The sequence below is a fragment of the Giraffa tippelskirchi genome, chromosome 14, assembly GCF_054371585.1.
Source record: "Giraffa tippelskirchi isolate mGirTip1 chromosome 14, T2T-mGirTip1v1.2.pri, whole genome shotgun sequence".
Classification (NCBI taxonomy): Eukaryota; Metazoa; Chordata; class Mammalia; order Artiodactyla; family Giraffidae; genus Giraffa; species Giraffa tippelskirchi.
The window spans coordinates 37,842,498-37,866,884 of record NC_137288.1 but is presented as its reverse complement, the minus strand read 5'-3'; the positions used below and the strand labels follow the sequence as shown (position 1 = coordinate 37,866,884).

At 42.8% G+C, this 24,387-nt stretch overlaps 1 protein-coding gene across 2 annotated transcripts in view; it reads right to left on the bottom strand.

Moving 5' to 3' along the window:
* Positions 1-24,387, bottom strand: part of GAREM1 (GRB2 associated regulator of MAPK1 subtype 1) — a 227,964-nt gene that overhangs the window by 5,396 nt on the left and 198,181 nt on the right. For both annotated transcript variants that reach the window (XM_081562585.1, XM_081562586.1), the window contains exons 4-5: positions 22,203-23,375; positions 1,144-1,310 (exon numbers count right to left, since the gene is read on the bottom strand). In XM_081562585.1, coding sequence (XP_081418711.1) covers positions 1,144-1,310; positions 22,203-23,375 — 1,340 coding nt within the window. The remainder of the gene's footprint in view (positions 1-1,143; positions 1,311-22,202; positions 23,376-24,387) is intronic.

Here is a 24,387-nt window from a genome sequence, read left to right as displayed (position 1 = left end):
TAATTTAAAGAATCTTTAAATTTCTAAAATACATCAGTAACTATGGATATGAAGATACTGATTTAATAAACTACAGCAGAGATGGCAAATAGATTTTTAATTACAAGAAAATCATTTGTTAGTGAGTGCCTGGATCTTTCTGATGAGAAAAACCTTTATCCCTGTTCGGGCTTATCACCAATAGAGTCTGATTGATTAGTGACGTCTGCAGTGGGCAAGGGGGGTGTGAGGGAACAGTTAGTGGGTGTCTCATACTACAGTGACAGAACTACATCAGCGCCACCGATGACCTATCCATCCAAGGGTGTGAGGCTGGAAGAAACGTTTCAAATACAAAACTTATGCTTGCCTTGGTTTCTGCACAGTTAACACCAGCATAAAGATTTAAATGTCCAGAGAACAAAAACCGCTTGCCAAGGAGAGCTACTATAACCTGTCAGGAGCACATGGGATCCCCTGCAGCTCTGGGGCCCTATCTTCAGAACAACCATGAAACCCGAGTGTGCTCAGAGGTGGGAGACCGAGGTGGGGTGGGCTGGACAGTGGGTGGAACTGAGTCCACCTCTTTGGGAGAAGAGAAGCGGTACATTCATGGCTGACCTCACGGTTTCACAGCCTGACCAAGAGAAGCGGGTAGACCTAAATTTGTTTCTCTAGACACAAACAGTTGAAAGTTACATAGAGATAGATATAACGTAATATAATGAAAGATTTCTAAAAAAAAAAGTTATCAGCCTGTGCCAACCATGGAAGGAGCCACACTGCAGAAGCATTCGCTCAGGGCACCGGGAGGATGGAAATGGAAGACGGTCTGACAGTGATGGTCAGGAAGGGACCCCGGCTCTGGGTGGAAATGCAGAGTGGAGGCAGCACCCCTGTGACTCCGCGTCTCCTGGCAGTTGCTGTCTGCTGGGCTGAAGTCAGAGTGGAGAGCATCACTGGCTGGGCTTTATCCCTGAACCTGCACAGACTCTGCAGTCTGCTTATGCCTCTGGCATCCTAGCTCAGAATCAACAGGGTCTATGCTCGTCCAGTAAAAATAAAAGGAGAAAAACTGCCTTTCCTATCACTGCGGAGAGGGGCCGGCTCTCTGACACTATCTGCAAGGACCGTGGGGGAAGCGGGCGCTGGCATAGGACTTACATGTCGTGCAGCCCTGAAGAATAGTAGGACAAGGTGGGGCTGGGCGAGCGAGTCTGCGGCCGCGCCGGCTTGGCTGTGCGAGGAGGGACCGAGGGGCTGGTGGACTGAGGCTTTGCGCTGCGGGGCGGGACTGGCGGCGCGTTCAGGAGCCGGCACTCTTCCCGGACCTGGCGCAGAAGAGAACACGCGGGGTTAGCGACACGCGACCCGGAGGGGCCCGAGGCTGCTCTGACGCGACACCAGCTGCGATGGACCGAGGGGAGGGGAGACCCGAGCCGACGGGGGGCTGCCAGACGTGGAGTGATTTTGAAAGAAACCAGTTTGGCAAATGCTGCTGAAATGTAGCGAGTAGCGGGGACGGACGGCCCAGGGAGAGCGCCGGTGATCCGTGGGGACGCAGAAAAGAGGAGCAGGAAGAAAGTAAGGGTGTAAGAGATCACGATCTTACTAAAGGATGCCATTCTCCCGGGGAGTGGTGTTTCTTCACTGTTCAAACTGAATTCGACTTGATCCAAAGCGTAGGGGCAGAGTGGACCCTGTTTAGCAGAAAAACTCCTCCAGGGATTCTCATGGGTGAATGTGCACCTCGGTCCCCTGGGGATCTGGTTTCTTGCAGATTCTGACTCAGTAACCAAGGGTGGGGCCTGAGGCTCTGCATTTTTCTAGCAAGCTCCTGGGTGATGTGGACCGGGCTGGACCCCAGACCGTACATACTCGGAGAAACAAGGCGGCAGATGGTGCAATGAGGCAGCTCTCCAAATCTCCCAAGTAGTACTGTGTATAAGAGCTGCCTCTGCCTCTCTCATCCTCCCTTCATCTTCCACCGAGGCAGGTGACCCGTGCCAGCAGCAGCCCGCCTTCACCCCGGCTTGTTTGCGATTCACAGCTGGCATTCAGAACATGGTTCTTCATAATGAAGCAGATACTTCATGTACTTCTCTGTGTCAGACAGCAGGGGGCAGTTTATACCTGGTTCAGCTACTCTACCCGTTAACTCCATAGGTAAAAACGGAGCCAATTCTGACTCAAAAAAAAAAGAAAGAAAAAGGCTTTGCCTGCTTTTAGGCTGTGTTTCCCCCCCCCCTTTTTTTCCCCACCTTTGCCTTGATTCCTCCATCTCAGGGGCCCTGGGGTAATGAAGACAATGAAATAACAGCTCCCATTAGCTTTTGGTTTGGAGTTTGCTTAATACCAAATGAGATGGGCTCCTGTTACATCACATTGTCTACCACCTACGCTGCACCCAGCCTCGAACTGGCTTCCAAGGCCTGATTCACTTGCAGTAGAAAACAGCCATTAAGAACAGTTATGTGACCCTGGGTGACCCGGCAAATCTCAACTCTAAGCGAAATGGAAGCCATTAAAAGTCTCATCCATTGGCATTTCTCCCTGGGCCTGCTCCCACCCAGAGGACCCACCAGATACAAATTTTCATCTCAGCAGCTCTTTAGGCTGAAACAAAATATTCAGAGCAGCGGCTTTTCTTCAACAGCTGCAGGCTTTCCCCTTTTGAGCTTTTCTTAAGAAGGTAGTGGTAGAGGAAATGAGGTTTGCATAAGGAAAAGAGAGGCTTGTAAGCTGGCCCAGGGGGGCTCTTGCCCACTTTGGGGTCTTCTGCAGAAGCTGAGTACCAACCAGGACACTGAAAAGCTCTGGTTGGGGTGCTCCACTCCCTGACTTTTGGAAGCATGGGCTGATTACAAAATAAGTAAAACAGTGTTTCCATCTTGCTGCTGCTGCTGCTGCTGCTGCTGCTAAGTCGCTACAGTCGTGTCCGACTCTGTGCGACCCCATAGACGGCAGCCCACCAGGCTCCGCCGTCCCTGGGATTCTCCAGGCAAGAATACTGGAGTGGGTTGCCATTGCCTTCTCCAGTGCATGAAAGGGAAAAGTGAATGTGAAGTCGCTCAGTCGTGTCCGACCCTTAGCGACCTCATGGGCTGTAGCCTACCAGGTTCCTCCGTCCATGGGATTTTCCAGGCAAGAGTACTGGAGTGGGGTGCCATTGCCTTCTCTGTCCATCTTGCTAGCAAACTGTAAAGTAGCCAACTGTGTTTCTTTTCTTTCTTAAGGAATGTCTTTACAGTCTAGGGTGGATGGGTGTAACTTCTATAGATGTGCTTGGTTCTGTTTATGCTAGAGTGACAAGAATCACGGAAAACATGAGAGGATAAGGAGTCTGTCAATTTTTTGATTTTAAAAAAGTCACTTTTCAATATGGGATTAGAGAGAAGTATGAGGGTTAAGGCTGAATCTGATTTAGAAATTTCTAAATTTTGGAATTAGTCGCTGACTTAGATGTCAATGATGATATGCTAAGATGTCAACTACAATCGCATTTTAAAAATGTGTTTATTTTTAATGGAAGGATATGACTTTACAATATTGTGTTGGTTTCTGCCATAGGATCATTGGCTGATCTAAGTCTAGGAACACAGAAAAGCAGCCACGTGTAGTTGAATTTTACCTCTGGGAAGCCCTCTCTTCTCTTTTCATAAGGTTCCTGACAGCTGCTTCTGCCTCCTCCTTCCCTAACTGGGCAGTCAGTCCTAAGAGCTTCCCCACAGGTTGGGGGTGGAGAGAGTACTATTAATAAAAAGAGGTATTTGTAGGTGACAGGGCCTGGTGAGGTGAGCTTGGCTGACCGAGAGCCTTTCCAGCTAAACTCCAAACTGAAATATGGAAAGCTCCTGAGATGGCCACATGACTCTTGAATTCAAGAGCAAAGATGTGTGTATGTGTGTGTGAATGAGAGAGCTTCTTACTCTTGGGATCTGATCAGTGAGGAGATACTAACATGAGGCAAGAAAAAAGAGCTCTTCCCTTGTGATGAAAAGGCAGTGTTGTTAAGTCACTTCAGTCATATCTGACTCTTTGTGACCCTGTGTACTGCAGCTTGGCAGGCTCCTCTGTCCATGGGATTCTCCAGGCAAGAATACCGGAGTGGGTTGAGAAGGCAGTTTGGGTGTAATCATGTGACTTCAAGAACTAGGCTCATCTGAAACCCATTTCGGAGACAAAGGTAGTTAAAAATAAAACAAAACCTGACTTCAAGGGGACCCCGTCCTGGATGAGAACTGAGCTGTATGCGGTGGAGGCACAAATTAGTGCTTCACCCAGAAGGTGTGGGAGGGCAGCCCGTGGTGGGTGAGCCCTGCTCACAGCTCTGCAGACAAATGCGTCTCCACGGGTTACTTTCAACTTGTGGCTGCAGATGTGGGTGCTCGAAGGAAGTTGTACAGCTGTGTATTTTATAGGAAAAATTATATATGCTTTGGGGTTCCAAGGTTACACATCACAGGGTTTAGGTGCCATCTTACTTCCTAACTCTTACATCCTTTCAACAGAAATCATTCTGCTTTCCTTTGGATTTAATTCATCATGGGACATTTGTATCCAAGAGAAAAGTAGCTGTGGCTTGAAATGTATTTCATCTGACAATAAAAGGTAATTTACAAGACCGGACGGCCAATCACCCTATTTCCAATTTTCCCTCATATTCTGTTTCATGTTGAAGTGCTACATTTTCAGCACATTCCTTCTAAAAGTCTCAGCATGTGGCTTTCATCATGTTACTTCCCATCTCCAGTGGCCCCTCTGACTATTGGACAAAGTCCAGCTTCTCCTGCCTCCCACTGAGGCCTGCATCAGTCTTTCTAGTGATTTCTTCCCATTTGATGCCATCTTTCTAGTACTTCCTCTGCTCTCCTCTATGGGAACACACAGGTCCCTCCAGTGGGGCAGGTTCAGTGCCACCTAAACTTATTCCTCGTACTTTGCTGCCTGTCTCTGCTTTAGTTCCAACTGCCACCCCGCCCCCGTCACCGCCTAAGGCCCAGCCCTAACCATTACAGGTGCGGTTTGGGACCGTCACACACAGCCATCAGCACTCATCACTGCTTCTGAACTCTGCACAGATGCCGTTTATGGTTACTCTCCATGTGTATTCAAGGAGCCTGAAAGTGGACATGCTGGGGTCTGTCGTCACTGTTCTTACTGTTCTGTGGATGGCAGAGTTTGGGGACTTGTCACCCCTGGCCCACATATGTCACCTAGAATGCCAGGCAGAGGTTATTGGATGTCACCCAACAAACACAAGGCACTTTTATTTTTAAACATATACCATAAGAATGCTTTTTATATTTTTATGTGGAAACTGTTATTGATAAGTCATCTGGGCTACATGTTAATTTGTGTGTGTGTGTCTTCATATTGGTATCAATTTAGGGGAAAAAAGGTGTGTAGCAGACCTGGTCTCAGTGACCACCATCAACTCTGCCATCACTAACCTGGATGTTGTATCAGTGAAAATGACAGTTATTTCTGAACTGGGAAATGTTGTGGCTTCATTAGGGAAGTATGGTGGCGGAGAGGTATTTGGATGACCAAGAATAAACCCACTAACACTGGTATTAAGTAAGGAGATGGCATTGTGTCTGAGGCAGGTATTATTACCTATCACAGATTATGGGTGACTTTTGCCTACTGGTGGGTGATCTATGGTGATGAGCAGCTTGAGTGTTTACAGCCAAGCTCCTGGCACCTGGTTATGACGGGGTCAATCCACAGCACGAATTCAGGGCGAGCAAACTCCCACCTGTACCCAGAGCCTGGCTTTACCAGCAGTTCTCTGGTCTAAAGCCTTTCTTTCCAGCAGTTTTTTTTTCCCCTCACAGCACAATCTTCTCATCCTTGCCCCTTTACAAGTCTTGTCCCTTTCCTACAGCAATGTTCAATGATGCCATCTTATCACAGATAAGATACCGCTGCCCCAGAGTAAGACACTTCTCTCCAGTGTACAAGGTGCAGACTGCCAGCCCAGGGCTAAACAGAGAGCTGATTTATTGAGAGGACGAACAGTGAGCTCCGCCCTTTCTAGAACCCTCGCTTCTCTCTAGTCTATGAGGCGTATGTTCAGCAACGCATGGTCAAGTGATTGCCTCTAACGCACAGAGTTTCCTAGTGGAGTTTGAAGGAAGCTGTGGAAGGTGCCCGTCCTGGGACTAATGGCCAGACCACAGGGACCATCTACTCCCACTGCCCCTAAAAGTCTGAAAGAACATGCATCACTTCCCCTTTTCCTACAAACAACATGAATTCCATTTATGATTGACTTGTTCAGTTCCAGGCTGAGTGCCCAACACAGGCTCACTGAACTGGTGTGGAGCAGGGCCGACAAGATGAGGAGCCCCTGGAATTAGCTGGGAGGGGGGTGATGGAGGTCAGCACATGACACAGATAGAAATAGGTTCTGTAACAGCAGAAGGTAGAACGCAGGTCAGTGGGAGGATCATGGATGATTCAAGAGGCAGAGGAAGGACAAACTCATAGGAAATTATGCTGAGGAAGTCTGGAGGCGGAAGGAGCTATGAGTGTACAAGAGTGGCATGAAAACACCCCCAGAATGATGTCTTGATCTGGGGGCTTAGAAGGCGAGACAAATCCTGGTGCTGATTCAGACAGACATGTAGAAAGAAGAACGGGCGTTGGGAGGAACCGAGGAGTTCAGGGTTGAAAAGAGTTTGAGCTCAGTGTTCTATTGATAGAATCTGAAGACGTGAAGGGGGCTGAAGCCCTAAAAGGCAGAGGAGACCCAGGCAGAGAAACACAGGGGCCCTGATGGCATCACAGATGCGGATGGCAGGGAGGGCAGCTCGGGAAGATGTGCGACAATGAGCAGGTCCCTGAGGATCTTAGCAAAGGAAGCTTCAGTTGAGTGAGAAACCAGAAGCAGGTTCCAGGGGAGTCAAAGCCGGAACAGGAGGCGAGGGAGGAGTTAGTGAGGACAGACCATCCCTTACAAGAAGGAAGGGGGAGGAGCTGTTAGGGACACTGGACTGAAGGAGGCGTGGCTTTTTTCTTGGAAGAAACTTGAGTTTCTGAGTGCCTGAGTAGGTACATGCACGCACGTGACCTGGAGGTCAAGTGAACACTGACTCCAGGGACAGACAGAACACACTTCCCCACAGTGCTCTGCTTTCCCCGGGCCAGGAGTGGCCACGTAAAACCAGAAAAATAATGGCAGCTTATTATCTAAGAGCTTCCCAGGTGGCGCTAGTGGTAAAGAACCTGCCTGCCAACGCAGGTAAGAGATGCAGGTTTGATCGCTGGGTCAGGTAGATCCCCTGGAAGAGGGTACAGCAATGCACTCCAATCTTCTTGCCTGGAGAATCCCATGGACAGAGGAGCCTGGCGGGCTGTGGTACACAGGGTCGCAAAGAGTTGGACACGAGCGAAGCAACTTAGCACACGTGCAGAGCAAAGATGGACACACCCAGTAGAATAAGTGACTTCGGAAAGCTTTGTGTAGCTATGTGAAGGTGGCTGACAATATCAAAACCCAATTCCAACCTGTGGTCAGAATCTCATGCATCACAGAGTGGGGACTATTTATTTTCAGAATACTCTCCAGAAAGTGTAACTTGGTTCCCTGACTCCTGGAATAGGCATTTAAAGGATCATTTCTCCTCCTCACTCCTCATAGCTGAAAGTCTGTTTAGCTGATGGGGGGAACTGAGCCCCATCTGAAGGACCGATAATTTATGAAAAATGGAAAACAAGGTCTTCTCCCTAAACAGTCACATGTTAAAGACAATGCATGAGAATGTGTTACAGATACAAAGCTCGTTATAGCATGGCTGGAAACAGGGGTGAATGTAAATGTTTAGCAGACAAAAATTCAAACATTACATACAACTGGAGTATCTTATACACATGAACTACTTTCTTCTGTGACATTCTCTTTCTCTGACACTTCCTAGGGATTAAAACAACACAACAAACAAAAGACACAGCGTGCCTATGAAGCTACTCAGCATAGGAATGGGGGCTTTTTAGTCTGATGATGCTTCTTGGAAAGTCTTAGCTTCTCAGAACTCTCTACTTGTTTTATGAAAGAAATGACACTTTCACACCCCATTCATTCACCAACGGGACCAACGAGACAGCTTAGGAAAATGGAATACTTACAACGACATGTTCCTTGCTGAACTTTTTCTGAGGGAAAAAAATTTCATAGCAGCGACTGTTGTTTAGTCGCTAAGTCATGTCCAATTCTTTTGCGACCCATGGACTGTAGCCCGCCAGGCTCCTCTGTCCATGGAATTCTCCAGGCAAGAATACTGCAGTGGGTTGCCACTTCCTTCTCCAGGGGATTTTCCCAACCCAGGGCTTGATCCCGTGTCTCCTGCATTGGCAGGTGGATTCTTTACAACTGAGCCACCTGGGAAGTCCATAGCAGTAATTACTTAACTTTTAAATAAGCAGTGGATCTGAAGGCAATTGTCAATAAGACCCCGTGAGTCCTTGTCTACAGTCTAAACTCCGGCATCCCATGCCTGTGGATGAAAACCTTGGTGCTCAAAGACCACACTGCTTGGTCACTAACGGGCTGCAGCCATCCTTAGGCAGACCTAGGATCACTGTTGTTAGGCTGACAATAATTCAGAAAACAGACACTATAGGTGAGCTTGATCTAAAACTGGACTCACCTTCACTGTGAGTTTTCTTCTCTTAAAAAGCTGACTTGGGGATCATGTCAGTATTCCAAAGAAAGGAGTTTTGTAACCACGCTTCCCTGAACTTTGTAACTTTGCCTTGACTGCGTGCCCTCTGCCCTGTATTTTACATTTCTTCCCACATTCCCTCTCCCAGATAACACAATCATTACAGCCTTAAGAAATCTGATTTATAAAGAGGCTTTTATACAAAGAGTTCACAACCCTGTCACATACCCATCAGGGGTATTCTCAGCCAAACAGAAATTCAAGTTTTAGAATGACAATGTGGCCATCAATGAACGTCTCTTTGATGGATTACGCAAGGGTAGATGTGATTTACAGTCGAAATCCCGATTCTCAGATGCGTGCGTTTCTTTTTCGCCATTGTGTATGTGGACGATAAGGACCAAAGGCAGGCCTGGGTCTGCCATGGCCTCCAACCTCCAGGCCTGGGGCAAAGGAGTCAAGGCCGAGGGCACAGGAGGCCGCTGCTGGGAAACAAGAAGGGCCCGCAGCTCTGAAAAGAATACTTGTTTAAATTCCAGGGTGCTTCCCTGGACTCTGAAGAAAGATGATGCCACTGGGGCAGAGAATAAAGCCCTTTTCTGAGCAAGGAGTATAATGCATGATAGATACACTGAAATAGGATATAACCTTCCTATTAATGTGATTTTGTGCAAATGGTAAGCCCAAGAGTGCAGATTTGAAACAAGGGCTAGCCCAGAGAATATTACAGTGACTTTATTAACATTCTAATCATTGAGACTTTCAGTAGACACAAGAGAAAACAATTTCTTGGCCAAGAAGGTTTCATTTAAAAACAAATAACCTACATAAAACCGAAGGCAATTAGTTTCAAAATTGCTAGAACACAGTAATAATTCAGTCGTTATTTCAATTAACAAATGGGAAACGCAGGTATGCCTTGCTTACCAAGTACTCCTCAAAGGTTGTAATTAAAATGAATTAAATGTCAAATGCCTTAGGAGACCTTGTTAATTAGTGGAATCCTGAGTGAATCCTTTTGTAGAGCAATTATTTTGAAAAGTAAATAGTCATTTCCATATGAACCTGTTTAATATCTAAATTTGGCAATGAATATGTCAGGTTTACTTAAGAAACACTTCCCTTTAGTGCCTTCCTAAATTTTTTTTAGCTTAATTTATATCACCTAACTTTTTTTTACTGGATTATAGATATACTGTATCTTTTATATATAGTAGTGTGTGTATGTTATTTCCAAGGTCCTACTTTATCCCTCCTCACTTGCCTTCTCTAATATTAATATTCAACAGAAGGAGAAAGCCCAAAGACAAAATAAAAATTCAGAGTAGAATCAATTATTTTTTTAAAATTTATTTTCTGAAGTATAGTTGATTTCCAATGTCGTGTTAATTTCTGCTGTGCTGAAAAGTGATTCAGTTATACATATGTGTGCATACTCTTTTCCCTTATGGTTTATCACAGGATATTGAATATAGTTCCCTGTGCCATACAGTAGACCTTGTTGTTTATTCCATATATAATAGTTTGCAGCTGCTAATCCCAAACTTCTAATCCATCCCTCCCTTTCCCTCCCTCCCCCTTGGCAACCACAAGTCTGTTAGCTGTGAGTCTGCTTCTATTTTGTAGATAAGTTCATTTGTGTCATAGTTTAGACTCCACATATAATGGTGTATGTGGTATTTGTTTTTCTCTTTCTGACTTACTTAGTATGATCATATCTAGGTCCATCTATGTTGCTACAAATGGTCTTCTTTCTTTCTTTTTTTATGACTGAGTAGAACTCCATTATATATATGTACCACATCCTCTTTATCCATTCATCTGATGATTGACATTTAGGTTGTTTCTGTTGGTCATTGCAGATATTGCTGCTATGAACACGGGGGAGAATGCATCTTTTTCAATTTTAGCTTGTCTGGATATATGCCCAGGAGTGGGATTGCTAGATGATACAACAACTATTTTCAATTTTTGAAGGAACTTCCATACTGTTCTCCATAGGGGCTGCACCAATTTACATTCCCACCTACAGTGTAGGAGGGTCCCCTTTTACCACACCCTCTCCAGCATTTGTGACTGGTCGATTTTTAAATGATGGTCATTCTGACTGGTATGAAGTGACACACTGTAGTTTTGATTTGCATTTCTCTAATAATTAATGATATTGAGCATATTTTCATAAGCCTGTTGGCCATCTATGTCTTCTTGGGAGAAATGTCTGGTTAGTTTTTCAGCCCATTTTTAAATTGGGTTATTTGCTTTCTGTTGATGAGTTGTATGAGCTGTTTGTATATTTAGAAAATTAAGCCCCTCTCAGTTGCATCATTTGCAGTATTTTCTCCAAGTCTGTAGGTTATCTTTTCATCTTATGGTTTGTCTTATTGTACAAAAGCTTGCAAGTTTGATTAGGTTCCACTTGTTTATTTTTGCTTTTATTTCTATTGTCTTGTGAGACTGACCTAAGAAAACATTGGTATGATTTATGTCAGAGAATGTTTTGCCTATGTTCTCTTCTTTTAGTTTTATGGTGCCATGTTTAAGTCTTGAAGTTATCTTGAGTTTATTTTTGTGTAAGGTGTGAGGATGTGTTCTAACTTCATTGATTTACATGTGGCTGTTAAGTTTCTCAGCACCCTTTGTTGAAGAGATTGTCTTTTTTCCATTGTATGTTTTTGCCTCTTCTGTTGAAGATTGACTGTAGGTTTTGTGGATTTAATCTCTGGGCTCTCTATTCTGTTCCATTGATACATATGTCAGTTTTTATGCCAGTACCATACTATTTTAATTACTGTAGCTTTGTACTGGGCTTCCCAGGTTGCTCAGTGGTAAAGAATTCGCCTGCCAATGCAAGAAACATGGGTTTGATCCCTGGGTTGGGAAGATCCCCTGTATGTTCTTTTTCCTCAGGTTTGCTCTGGCAATTCTGGGCCTTCTGTGATTCCAATAGGATTATTTGTTCTAGTTCTGTGGAAAATGTCATGAGTATTTCATAGGGATACTCATTACATGGGTAAATTGCTTTGGGTAGTATGGCCATTTTAACTATTAATTCTTCCAATCCAAGAGCATGGGAGTATCCTTCTGTTTCTTTGAATCATCTTCAGTGTCCTTTATTAATGTTTTATAGTTCTCAGCATATAGGTCTTTCACTTCCTTGGTGAGGTTTACTGCTAAGTATTTTATTTTTTTGATGCAATTAAAAGGGATTTTTTTTTTTCACATTCCCTTTCTGATATTTCATTGTTAAGTGTAAAGTAATGCAACAGATTTCTTAATATTCATCTTGTATCCTGCTACCTTGCTGAATTCGTGTATCAGTCTAGTAGTTTTTGTGTGGAGTCTTTAGGGTTTTCTATATATAGTATCATGTCATCTGCATATAATGACAATTTTACCTTTTCTTTTCCAACTTGGGTATCTTTTATTTCTTTTTCCTGTTTGATTGCTGTAGCTAGGACTTCCAATACTATCTTGAATACAATTTGCATCCTTGTCTTATTCCAGAATTTAGTGGGAAGGCCTTCAACTTTTCACAGTTGAGTATTATATTGGTGTGGGATTGTGAAAAATAACTTTTATCATATTGAAAAGTATCTTCCCTCTATATTCACTTTGGTAAGAGTTTTTATCATGAATGGATGCTGAATTTTATTAAATGCTTTTTGTGCATCTATTGAGTCGTCATGTGTTTTTTGTCTTTTGTTATGTGGTATACAACATTGATTAATTTGCATACATCAAACCATCCTTGTGATCCCGAGGTGAATCCAACTTGGTTGTGGTGTTATGATCTTTTTTGTTTTGTTAGGCTGTGCTAGGTCTTCACTGCAGTGCAGGGGGTTTTCCTGAGCTGTGCTGCAAGGATTTGTGATGTATGATCTTTTCTTGTGTTGTTGGATTTGGGGTTTGCTAATTTTTGTTGAGAATTTTTGCACATATATTCATCAAAGATAATGGCATGTAATTTTCTTTTCTGGTATTGTGTTTGTCTGGCTTTGGTATCAGGGTGATGGTGGCTTCATAGAATGTCTTTAGGAGTGTGCTTTTCACTTCAATCTTCTGGGAGAGTTTGAGAAGGATCAGGATAAGTTCTTCTCTGTATGTTTGGTAGAAGTCACACGTAAAATCATCTGGTCCTGGACTTTTGTTTATAGGGAGTTTTTAAATTGCAGATGTCATTTCACTTCTAGTGACTGGTCTGTTCCAATTATCTATTTCTTTTTGATTCAGTGTTGGTGGGCTGCTTATTTCTAGAAGCTTGTCCATTTCTTCTAGATTGTTGAATTTATTGGCATATAATTGTTCACAGTATTCTCTTACGGTTTCTTAGAATTTCTTTGGTATTGGTTATTTCTCCTTTTTCATTTCTTATTTTGTATATTTGAGTCCTTGCTCTTTTCTTCTTAGCAAGCCTGTCCAGAGGTTTGTCAAGTTCGTTTATTCTTCAGTGAAGCAGCTCTTTGTTTTGTTGATTTTTTTCCTATTTGTAAAAAAATCTTTTATTTATTTCCTCTCTGATCTTTATTATTTCCTTCCTTCCTTCTGCTAACTTTAGGTTTTGTTTGCTCTTTTCTAATTCTTTTAGGTGGTAGGTTAGGTTGTTTGAAATTTTTCTTATGTTTTGAGAAAGGCACATACCACTATGAATTTCATTCTAAGAACTGCTCTTGCTGTATCCCATAGATTTTGTTTGGTTGTGCTTTTGCTGTCATTTATCTCAAAGTATTTTTTGATTTCCTGTTTGATTTTGCTGTTGACTAACTGGTTTTTAGTAGCATGTTGATTACATGCTCCATGTAATCAATTTTCTTATTTTTCTGTAGTTGGTTTCTAGTTCCATGATGTTATAGTCTGAGAAAAGGCTTAGATACTACGATCAGAAATCATTTCTATACTCTTTAAGTTTATTGAGGCTTGTTTTGTGGCCTAGTATGTGGTCAATCCTAGAAAATGTTCCCTGTATACTATACTAAAAAAGAATGTGTATTGTCTTTTTGGAAATAACGTCTGAAAATATCAATTAAGTCTAACTGTTGTATCCTTTAGGATCTATGCTGCCTTACTGATTTTGTGTCTAGAAGATCTATTGTTTGAGTGGGTGTTAAAGTCTCCTGTTATTGTATTCCCATCAATTTCTCCCTTTATGTCTTTTGGTATTTGTCTATGTATTTGGATGCTCCTACACTGGGTGCAAATATTTTGATAAGTGTAATATACTCTTCTTGTATTGATTACTTTATCATTATATAGTGTCCTTCTTTAACTTTCTTGATGGCCTTTGTTTTAAAATCTATTTTGTCTGATATGAAATCTATTTTGTCTGATAATGTGATCCCCATTTTCATCTCCATTTGCATAAGATATCTTATTCCACCCCCTCATTTTCAACATATGTGTGTCCTTGGCCTTAAAGTGGGTCTCTTGTAAGGAACATCTTGTAGGCTCTTGTTTCATATTTTTTACTCCAGTCTATCACTCCCTTGTTGCCATCCATAGTCATCTTTTTTGGGGGCTGTGATGGGTCTTGGTTGCTGCACACAGGCTTTCTCTAGTTGTGGTGTATGGGCTACTCATTGCAGTGGTTTCTCTTGTTGCAGAGCACAGGCTCTAGGCGTGTGGGTTTCAGTAGTTGCAGTGCATGGGCTCAGTAGTTGTGACTCATGGGCTTAGTTGCTCTGTGGCATGTGGGATCCTCCTAGACCAGGCATCAAACCAATGTCCCTTGCATTGAAAGGTGGATTCCCAACCACTGGACCACCAAAGAAGCCCTCCCTTGTCTTCTAATTGGAGCATTTAATCCAGTGACATTTAAAGTAATTATTGATATGTATTTATTGCCACTTAAAACCTTATTTTCCAGTTGACTTTTGTATTTTTTTTCTTTTTGTAGTTTATGATCTCCTTTTACATTATGCTTGTGTTCTCTTTTTGGTTTTTGTAAATCTACTGAATGTTTTCATTTGTTGTTATCTTGTTTTTCAAGTAGTTTAACCCTATCTACTTGCTTCAGACTGGTAGTCATATACTCAAACACATTCTAAAAATATTTACATTTTATTTCTCTCCTCCCCCCACGTTTTATGATTTTGATGCCCTCTTTAACATCTTCATGTTTATCCTTTTGCTATTCATTGTGGCTGTCATTGCTTTCACAAAAACTTTCTGATCTTTAAAAAAATCTGTCTATTGATTTATTTAAGTGATTTACTTTTTCAATTGTGATTTTCTCTTTCTTATATATTCTTGCTTCTTTTCTACTTAGAGAAGACCATTCATTATATCTTTTAGGATAGATTTAGTATTGCTATATTCTTTTAGTTTTTGTTCCTCTGAGAAATTCTTTATTTTCTATTCTAAATGATAATTTTACAGGGAAGAGTATCCTAGGTTGCAGATTTCTCCCATGTTGCTATTTCCTCTGGCCTGCAAATGTTTCTGTAGAGAAATCAGCTGATAAACTAATGGAGGTTCCCTTGTAATTAACTTTTTGTTTTTCTGTTACTTCCTATTTAGAATCCTCTTTTTAACTTTTGCCATTTCTATTGTATCTTGGTGTAGGTCTGTTTGGGTTCATCTTATTTGGGACCCTTTACACCTCCTATACCTGGATATCTGTTCCTTCTTTAGGTTTGAGAAGTTTTCAGCCATAATTTCTCTGAATAAAATTTCAATCCCCTTTCTCTTTTTTCTCCTTTTGGGATCCCTATTATATGTAGATTGGCGCGCTTTATATTTTCCCATAGGTTTCTTACTTTGTTTTCATTTTTAATTTGGCTTCTTCTCAGTGGGTGATTTCCATTATTCTCTCTTCCAGAATATTTATTCATTCTTCATTATGCAATCTGCTATTCATCGCCTTTAGCTCAGGTTTCATCTCAAAAAATGAGTTTTCAAACTTTTCTTGGCTCCTCTTTATAGCTTCTAATTCCTTTTTACCGTAATCTGAATTCCAATTGATAGCCCTTCTTAATTTCTTCAGTATTTTCACTATCTCCTTTTAACTTGGTGTCTATTAGATTGAAGAGTTTGTTTCATTGTTGGTTCTTTCAGGGGGATTCTACTGATCTTTTAATTGGGAGTGTTTCCTCTGTTTCTTCATTTTTACTTATATTTCTCTTACTCTATGAATTTAGGAGAAATAATTATCTACTATGGGCCTGGAGGGCTATTTTTATGTGGGAACATCCTCGTGTAACCTGTGTAGGGTTAATAGTTTTGGTGCAAAGGCTGTTTTTAGTATGCATGCCTGTGGCCTCTTTTCTCAGTGTTTGTTGGCTGTAGAGTAGAATTGATTCTTACAGCTCAATGCTTGAAAATCACTTCTCTCAGCTTTTAAGCAATATATTATGATTTTTCCCTTAACTTAGGTAGTTGTGTGAGGGCCCTCATTCTGTGGCCACATCCTGGTGTGACATCTGGTAGCACCATGACCTAGCCCTACCCATGCCTAATGGAAGCAGCCAAGGCAACTTCTCAGCTTTAATATTTCTAGAGAGGTTTTCCTAGGAATTTGAGTTTCTTGATGTGCATTTGCAGCCTTGGAACCATGTGTGGCGTTTTTATAGATACTCTCCAGTTTTACGAAGTCCCCAGATCCCCCATGAAAGGATTACATATTATTGGGGTCCATAGGTTGACGAGCATTTCTGTAGTTCTTGGTTTATGACGATTACAATTTTGGCTCCACAGATAGATAACTGTAACATATAGCTTATCAAGTAGACATTTTAAAACTTGGATGAAAAGGTTTTGTTACTTTTAAACCCAGTTAGGTTCCTGGGATATCTTAAAAAAACTAGGAAAATGAAACTCACAGGCACTTTGGGAAAGCAGGGATGACTGTCCCCCGTCTGGGTGCTGGGACTCTCTGCTGGCCTGGCTGTGGAGGTAGATGTCCTTGCCCCATCAGTTTCTATGACTCTCTGGGGAGCCTTAATACCTTAGGTAAGGAAGGACAGAGGGAATAACCTCCAAAAACATATTTTCTACGTGATCCTAAAAAAAGAATCCATCTCCTATCGAGGTATTGCTACTATTTACTGAATGCTTACCACGTGCCAGGGAATACTGCCAAGTACTTTGCACAATACAATAATGCAATGAAGATGTCATTATTAAGTCTTGCAGGAACTGACTCAGGAAGTGAAATATTTCGCCCAAGGTATGAAACTACTAAGGGGCAGGGGGAGGATGAAAAGCCACGTGTGCTCTTAGATGTGATGCTTTGTGCCTCTATCTATCACATCGTGTGTCAGATCACTTCTCTCTGCTTCTGGGGAAATTCCACTGAGAGGGGAAATGAAAACTCAGGGTCCTTGGTGTCTCCTTCCACCTTCTCATCTGGTGCTCAGCCTGATGAGATTCAGATGCTCCAAATCACCTCTATGTGGCCGGTCAGTCTTTTCAAGCACCTACTGAACTCAGTCCAGTGTGGAATCTGGATTAAATTCATCCTTTGTCTTATTTTCCTCAAGCATCAGTAACACAGTGTGCTCCATTACAGGAACTTTATTTACAATGAACTTAAATCTTGTAACAGTGGATGTATGCTACCAATCCATCTTATGACTCAATCCCCACATCCTGCTTCTCATATGTCAAGGGGGCCATCCCAAAGGTTACCAAATTCTCCATCCATACTGCAGTAAAACTTGCTTTAAACAAGTGGTTTATAACCTAGAGCTCCTTTTAGGATTTTCCTGTCATGAATCTTAGGAATCACTGTAATGTTAACATCCAACCAATAGGGAATGCATTTTTTTTTTTCCTATTACTAAAGACAGGAAGAGGATGTTACTTAATCACTGGGTTCTGGGGTCCTCAGGTTTGATACTATTGCACAGGTAGCTATAGACAAGCTGTTATCCTGTAGTTTTGATACTGATTTGTGATTCATCACATCAACCAGAATAGTCTGAGAGTCAAACATTCTATTTCTAGAATTTCAAGCAGTGTCAAGCTTTCTCATCATTGCTCTCCAAAATGGCATCTTCCAAAGAGGTTTAAAAAAAGACAGCTCTTGAAGACTGTCACTTATAGAGTGTATCTGGGTAAATATTTTAGACATTATCAGCCAACAGCCAGAAAATTAAAATTATGGAATGAGGGCCACAATGTTACGAAATAAGGGGATGTGTTTAGAACATAGGAGCCAATTAAGGATAACCCACTTAAGTGGAACTGTCAGGTCATTCTGATTTGAGGGCACTTGGCACAATTTTAAAAAATGAAAATGTCACCCCTCAGTGAGCTGGGCAGGTCCCCAGCTTGGACTTGTCTGCAGCAATTTTAAAGGACAGAAGTGGCCACATCTCTTCTGTGCCTGGAACCAGGAGCTCTTTACTCCTGTCTCGGATGTTCCAGTTAGGGAGGGGAAAAGACTCTTATTCTTGGGAAAGATAAGTGGCAGGGTTTTGTGCTTAAAGAAGAAAACCTTTGTATTTAGCAATCAGTGGCAGGGTTTTGTGCTTAAAGAAGAAAACCTTTGTATTTAGCAATCATTACAAAGATACAGGAGTCTCTAACCCACAGGCCATGGACCACTTAAAGAGAAAAACCTTTGTATTTGACGATCATTACAAAGGTACAGGCTAGAGCAGAAATCCGGCTGTATAGCAGGGGAGCGGTAGGTGAAACAGAAACCACCCCTGACTAACCCTGGTCTGTGGAAGAATTGTTCTCCATGAAATCCAGTCCCTGGTATCAAAAAGGTTGGGAACTGATGGACTAGAGCATAATTCTAAGTAGCCACGTCAAGTACACAGTATATTAACAGGGCTAAACTGATTACCCCTCCACTGAGGATTTTCTGTTTGGCCCCACAGCCTAGTTTTCCATTCCAGAATATGGGCAGGAAAATAGTCAAGCATTAACTTGGATGATGATGGAACTGCAGCTCACTGTTAGAAACACAGCAAGTGTTTACTGTTGAAGGAGAAAATTTTTTTCAGAATTTTTTACAGAAACAAAGACCATCAAAATGTGGAGAAATAGCACAGATATTTGCTATAACTCAAGGGGCTTCCCTGGGGGCTCAGTTGGTAAAAAGTCTACCTACGATGCAAGAGACCTGGGTTGGGAAGATCCCCTGGAGAAGGAAATGGCAACCCTCTCCAGTATTTTTGCCTGGAGAATCCCATGGACAGAGGAGCCTGGTGGGCTATAGTTCATGGGGTCGCAAGAGTTGGACATACTTAGTGACTAAACAACAAAGGACCCTGAAGCAGGTGGTGAAGAACAGAAGAAAAGGCACAGGCTGACACTCCCTGCAGGGAGCCACTGTCCCTGTAGATCTTAATAAGACCAGGCCACGGACGGTGGCCAAGAAGAGCTCATTCACCAATTACCAGCTTTGTTTCTTTTTATAAGAAAGATATGTCTTCTTTGACTCTATTCTGTTACTCCAGTATCTTCTGTTCCTGAAGACCTGATGGGATTTGGCACTTTCCTAGATAACGCCTTACTTGAAAATGGCCTCACAGGAAAGCTTATTACCATCTTTAATTATTGGAAGGACAGCTGTGAGACACATGGCCCATCTCTCTCTCCCTGGACTCACCCCACTGTCACTATCCCAAGGAGTTTTATTTAATTCTGTGGGAGCACTTGAATTTATGCCCCATTAAAGTACTCTTTTGAAAACTACAAGTTGAAGCCACATCTAACAGTCATGACATTCTCTGGATCTCATGCACACCCTAAAACTGGAAAACTTGTTTCATGGCCACAGAACCAATAAAATCTATGACTTCATTCGAAATGCCTGATTCTTAAAAAAGGAAAATAAAGTAATTTCAGGTGTTTATAAAAAGTCTTTATGATTGGAGTGTTGTATAAACACTGAATATGCTCTAGGAAGGTTCTCTTATGTTGTAAGAAATTACAGCTTAGACTGGAGTCCCAAACCTTTCATTCCGCTGTGAGATTTGCTTTCAGTTTCAAATTTAACTCTTAACATTTTTCTTTTAGGACCAAGGTCAAGATAGGGCCTCTTAATATTTATGCTCTTACTCATCTTCCATTAGCCACAGTGAAAACAACCATCGCCAGTTTCCTACCTCAAGACTTGGTTACATAAATAACTGGGTGTGACCATATTGGATGAGTCAACAAGTCAGTCAACAAACAGGACTCCCCAGGTGCCAGGTGGGAGCAGAGTTCTACAGGAAAAGTTCATGTGATCACATTCCCGTTGAAGAGAAGGACTCTAAGCTTCAAGCAACATCAAATATACAGTTGGGCTGAGCCAGTTCTGTAAGTGCCTGAAGTACTTGCTAAGAGTACTTTACCTCTTACTTACCTCCCCTTACCTCTGACCTGTTTTTTGAGGAACACCATCTGACATGAATAAAAGAACCAAGGACCCTGACTCCACCAAGAATTCCCACAAATGTTCCAAACCCCTCTCTGGGTACAGGGATCTCTGGGCTTGTGCCTTAGTATGTGCTAGTCATGTCTGACTCTTGAGACCCTATGGACTGTAGCCTGCCAGGGTCCTCTGTCCCTGGAATTTTCCAGGCAACAATACTGCAGCAGGTTGCCATTTTCTCCTCCAGGGGATCTTCCTGACCCAGGGATCAAACTCGAGTCTACTGTGTCTCCTGCATTGGCAGGCAGATTATTTATTGCTGAGTGACCCTGGAAGATTGTAAGGAGGAGGGGAACGTGCAGACCTGCAATTTCTGGGGAATTTTTATGTCCTGAGCTAACAGCTGAAGGTGGGTCTTCTCTCAGGAGAGCTTTGCAGCAGTGAGGGCTCTGCCTGGACAGCTCTGGCACAAAGTGCTACCGGGTGTCCAGGGCTGGACCTGGGTCCAGCCTTGAGGCCACCACTGCCCTTCACTCTCCCTCTTCAGTCCTACTTCACCCAGCCAGCAGAACTGTGTTTTTCCTCATCTGCCCCTGCCTCTGCTCAGGTCATTCTGTCTGGAACACCTTTCCTTCTCATCTCTCTGCTCTTCCCATTCATGTGTATACCCTCAGCTCATCTGAAATGCCATGATCTCCATGAAGGCTTCTCCTGCCCAACCAGAAATTTTTCTTCTCTGCACTCTCCTCTACATGACCTATGTTTACCTCCCACATTTTTACCTCCATAGTCATTCTCTCTTTTCATGTGTTACCTTCCCTACAAAAGGGAAAGCTACTGGATTCCAAAATCATTATTTCTGGGGTTACTGATGGTGATTCTTCTAGGCCCAGTAACTCCATGGTTTGAAGCAAAGCTTTGCACAGCCCGGTGGTTCCAGAGGAGTGCCCTGAGGCCACCTGGTGGGAGCAGAGTGGACAGGACTATGGGGAGAACCCCAGCCCTCCAATCTGTCCTTCATTCAGATGGGTTTTGACTGTAATTCTTCTATTTATTGTGATTCATATAAGTTTTCCTTTAAAAAAGGAAACCACTGCCATAGATATTATCAAATAAATGAACAGAACTATATCCAATGCCTCAAGCACTTTTTCCCTTCAGATATAATGAAATTCATGATAAAAAAAAGTGAGGCAAGAAGATTCAGAGTGCCTGTCAATCAAAGAACATGGTCAAAACAGAGGCTCTTTCTCCTATCCTATATTCCACTACAATTTGACAGATGCCTCCTCAAGCTCTGAGTAAGCTGTGTTTGAGGTGGTGAACAAAACCACGTTGGCCCCTGGTTCTGCTCTTGGGTCTGTGTGTGTGTGCATGTGAACACACACACACCTGTGACACTCTGATCTCAATGAGCGTGTGTGGGCACATCCACGGCATTCTGATCTCAATGAGTGTGGGTGAGCACACCCATGATACTCTGATCTCAATGTAACTTCAAAGAGAGAGTTACAAATGATGCTGACAGATGTCTCTTGATCCTCCTCCCCCACCAAATAAATCTATTCCTTCAGTGTAAGTGGTGCTAATATCCACTCTGCTGCTCAGGCTACACATCTCAGAGTGTCTCCTGATTTCTCTCCTTCACTACCCACACCCAATTTATCAGTAATACTGCTAGTTGCATCTCTAAAATGTTCCCAAGTAGCTCATTTCTCCCTGCCATCTGCTGCTACAGACAGCTGGAGCTCAGGGCACCATCATTCCATACCTGTTACCAAGTTCGTACCTTTTCTCTGCTCAGCCTTCTGCTCTCTCCGCCCTATTATCTGTTCTCCAGGCAGCATGTTTAAACCTCTCCTAATAAAACTCTCCTGAGTTTCTCGGGAAGATCCCCTGGAGGAGGAAATGGCAACCCATTCTAGTATTCTTGCCTGGGAAATCCCATGGACAGAGGAGCCTGGTGGACTATACAGTCCATGGGGTCGCAAAGAGTCAGACATGACTGAGCAACTCACACACACACACACGTTTCTCATCAAACATAAAGTTAAACTCTAACTCCCAACTGGTAAAAAAAACAAAAAATCCACCAAGTATTTCTATTTCACTCCAAATACAGCAAATTGCTCATTCTGATCACCTTCCATTGGGGAGTTTTCCTTTTTTTAAGAAAGAAGTAAATTAGCAGAGGACTGAGCAGACAGAAGAACTGGCCCATCAACCCCAAAACAGAAAGGACTTACAGCTTCGGATTTGGGAGGCACTGGAGGCGGAGGTAGGGCGATCTCTGCAGATTTCACTGCTGCACCCAGCGCTCCGGGCACAGGAAGGGGAGAGGTTGCACACTTGGACCGGACAGAACCTCGAAACTGATCGCATCTGCTCTTCTCGCTCAGAGAGCGAGTGAGAGGCTGATGGCTGGGCTTTCCTTCCTCCAGCCATAGCTCTTCATAAGGAAGTTCCGACTTCCCTGCCATGCCCGCAGATTCTTCACCAGCTTCTGGGAAAAGGTAGTCGCTCCCGCTGTCCCCCGAGTCCTGATAGGGTAGGATGTCGTGAGGAAAGGGGGCCCACTCTCCCCCCAGGTCCCTGCAGCCGTGGAGGTTCACCTCGCTGTTGCCATGGAGATTGTTGCCATACACACAGACCGAGAGCCGGTGGAAGGACTGGGTGAGCTCATCGCGAGCGTAGCTAAGGGAATTGGGCACGTGGTTGTGGCCGGTGCACCGGCCCTTTTTGGGGCTCTTACAGTCCTCGTTCCAGTCGGTTTTCACGTCGCGGACTGCCCGTGAATACTCATCGATGTCGAACTGTTCTTGGCAGATACCCAGCCAGTGATGGACCAGGGTTTCGGGCCATCCCTCTCCCTTGACCAGGTGTTCCGGGAGGCTAAACTTGGGGACGGTCAAGTGCAAAGGGAAGTGCATGGGGAGGATCTTGTTGTTCCGCAGCACACAGCAGACCACCACGGTCTTAGTCTGGATGTTCACAAACTTGTAGCGGTGCCCCTCGCGGATGAAGTGGAGGTCATACGGGTTCCTGGGCGGCGGGCTGGGCACGGTCACGTTCACGGGGAGCCTGGTTTTCTCCACGATGTTGCGGATGGTGTGCTCGCCCTCCTGCATCTGAAGCTCCAGGGGGCTTCGGGTGCTAAACCTGCCCTTGCACTGGAACGGGAGGCTGATGCTCTCGTTGGTCCGGTGATTCATGCAAATGAGGCAGGGCATTTTACCTTTTCCCAGCTTGCTGATGGAATTGAGTTTCCCAATCTTTTTGAAGATGGTGTTGAGTCGTGACTTCTCCTTGAAAGTCTTTGCATAAAGGATTTCTGCCTGGCCCATTAGAGTGAGTTCATCCCCCGTACACAGGGTGATGTTGTAAACTTCGGTGTCTTCATTGCATTCACCCGAAGCAACCTACGATAGGATAAATCAAATTTCAGAGTTGTTTTCTTTAGTTTATTCACACGGAGAAGTAGAAAACTTGATATTAAGACACAGATGTGCATGCACAAAGGAAAATGCTGTTTTAATACTAAATTTAGACACTCCATTTCTCCTATAACATTTATGTGGTTAACAATAACAAGATGATGTTAGTTTAGACTTTAAAAAAAAACACTTTTTTTCCCTGAAGAACAAGGTACCTTGTATTCCTTATTAAAATTTTGGGAAATATAGAAGACAAACATAAAAAGAAAATAACACCCACGAGTCTGACTATGGTTAATGGTTTGGTAAACATCCTTCTAGTTTCTTTTCCTATGTATTCTACCATGTAGATAATTATTTTGAGACCTTAATTTTATCATTGTATCTTTTTCAATTATACAAATATTTCCATGAATACTAATGTAGAAAATACCTTTTAAACTATTAAAATTCTACTAATTTTTTACCTTTCAAGTTTTGCTAATTTTATTAAATTTTCTGAAGTTGGGACAAAGGATTTAAGAAATGTCTCATTTCTCCTATTCTTTTATTATACAAACTACTCACATTCACTGGAAGAATTATTAGAAAATACAGATATAAAAATGAGCAAATTCTATACAACCTGACCAGTCACTAAAGATAACTTGTTAACAATTTTATAAAAACAGAAAAGACAAGATGGCAGAGTAGAAGGACATGAGTACAGCTTATGAAACACCAAAGTCACACCTAACTGCTGAATAAACATAGGCTAAAAAAACCCCCCCAAACACTGGTTCATATATACACTGGAATACTACTCAGCCATTAAAAGGAATGAAATAATGCCATTTACAGCAACATGGATACACTTGGAAGTTATCATACTAAATGAATTAAGTCAGACAAAGACAAATTATCATATGATATCACTTATATGTGGAATCTAAAAAAAAAAACCTGACACAAATGAACTTATTTACAACACAGAAACAGACTTAAAGAACGAACTTAT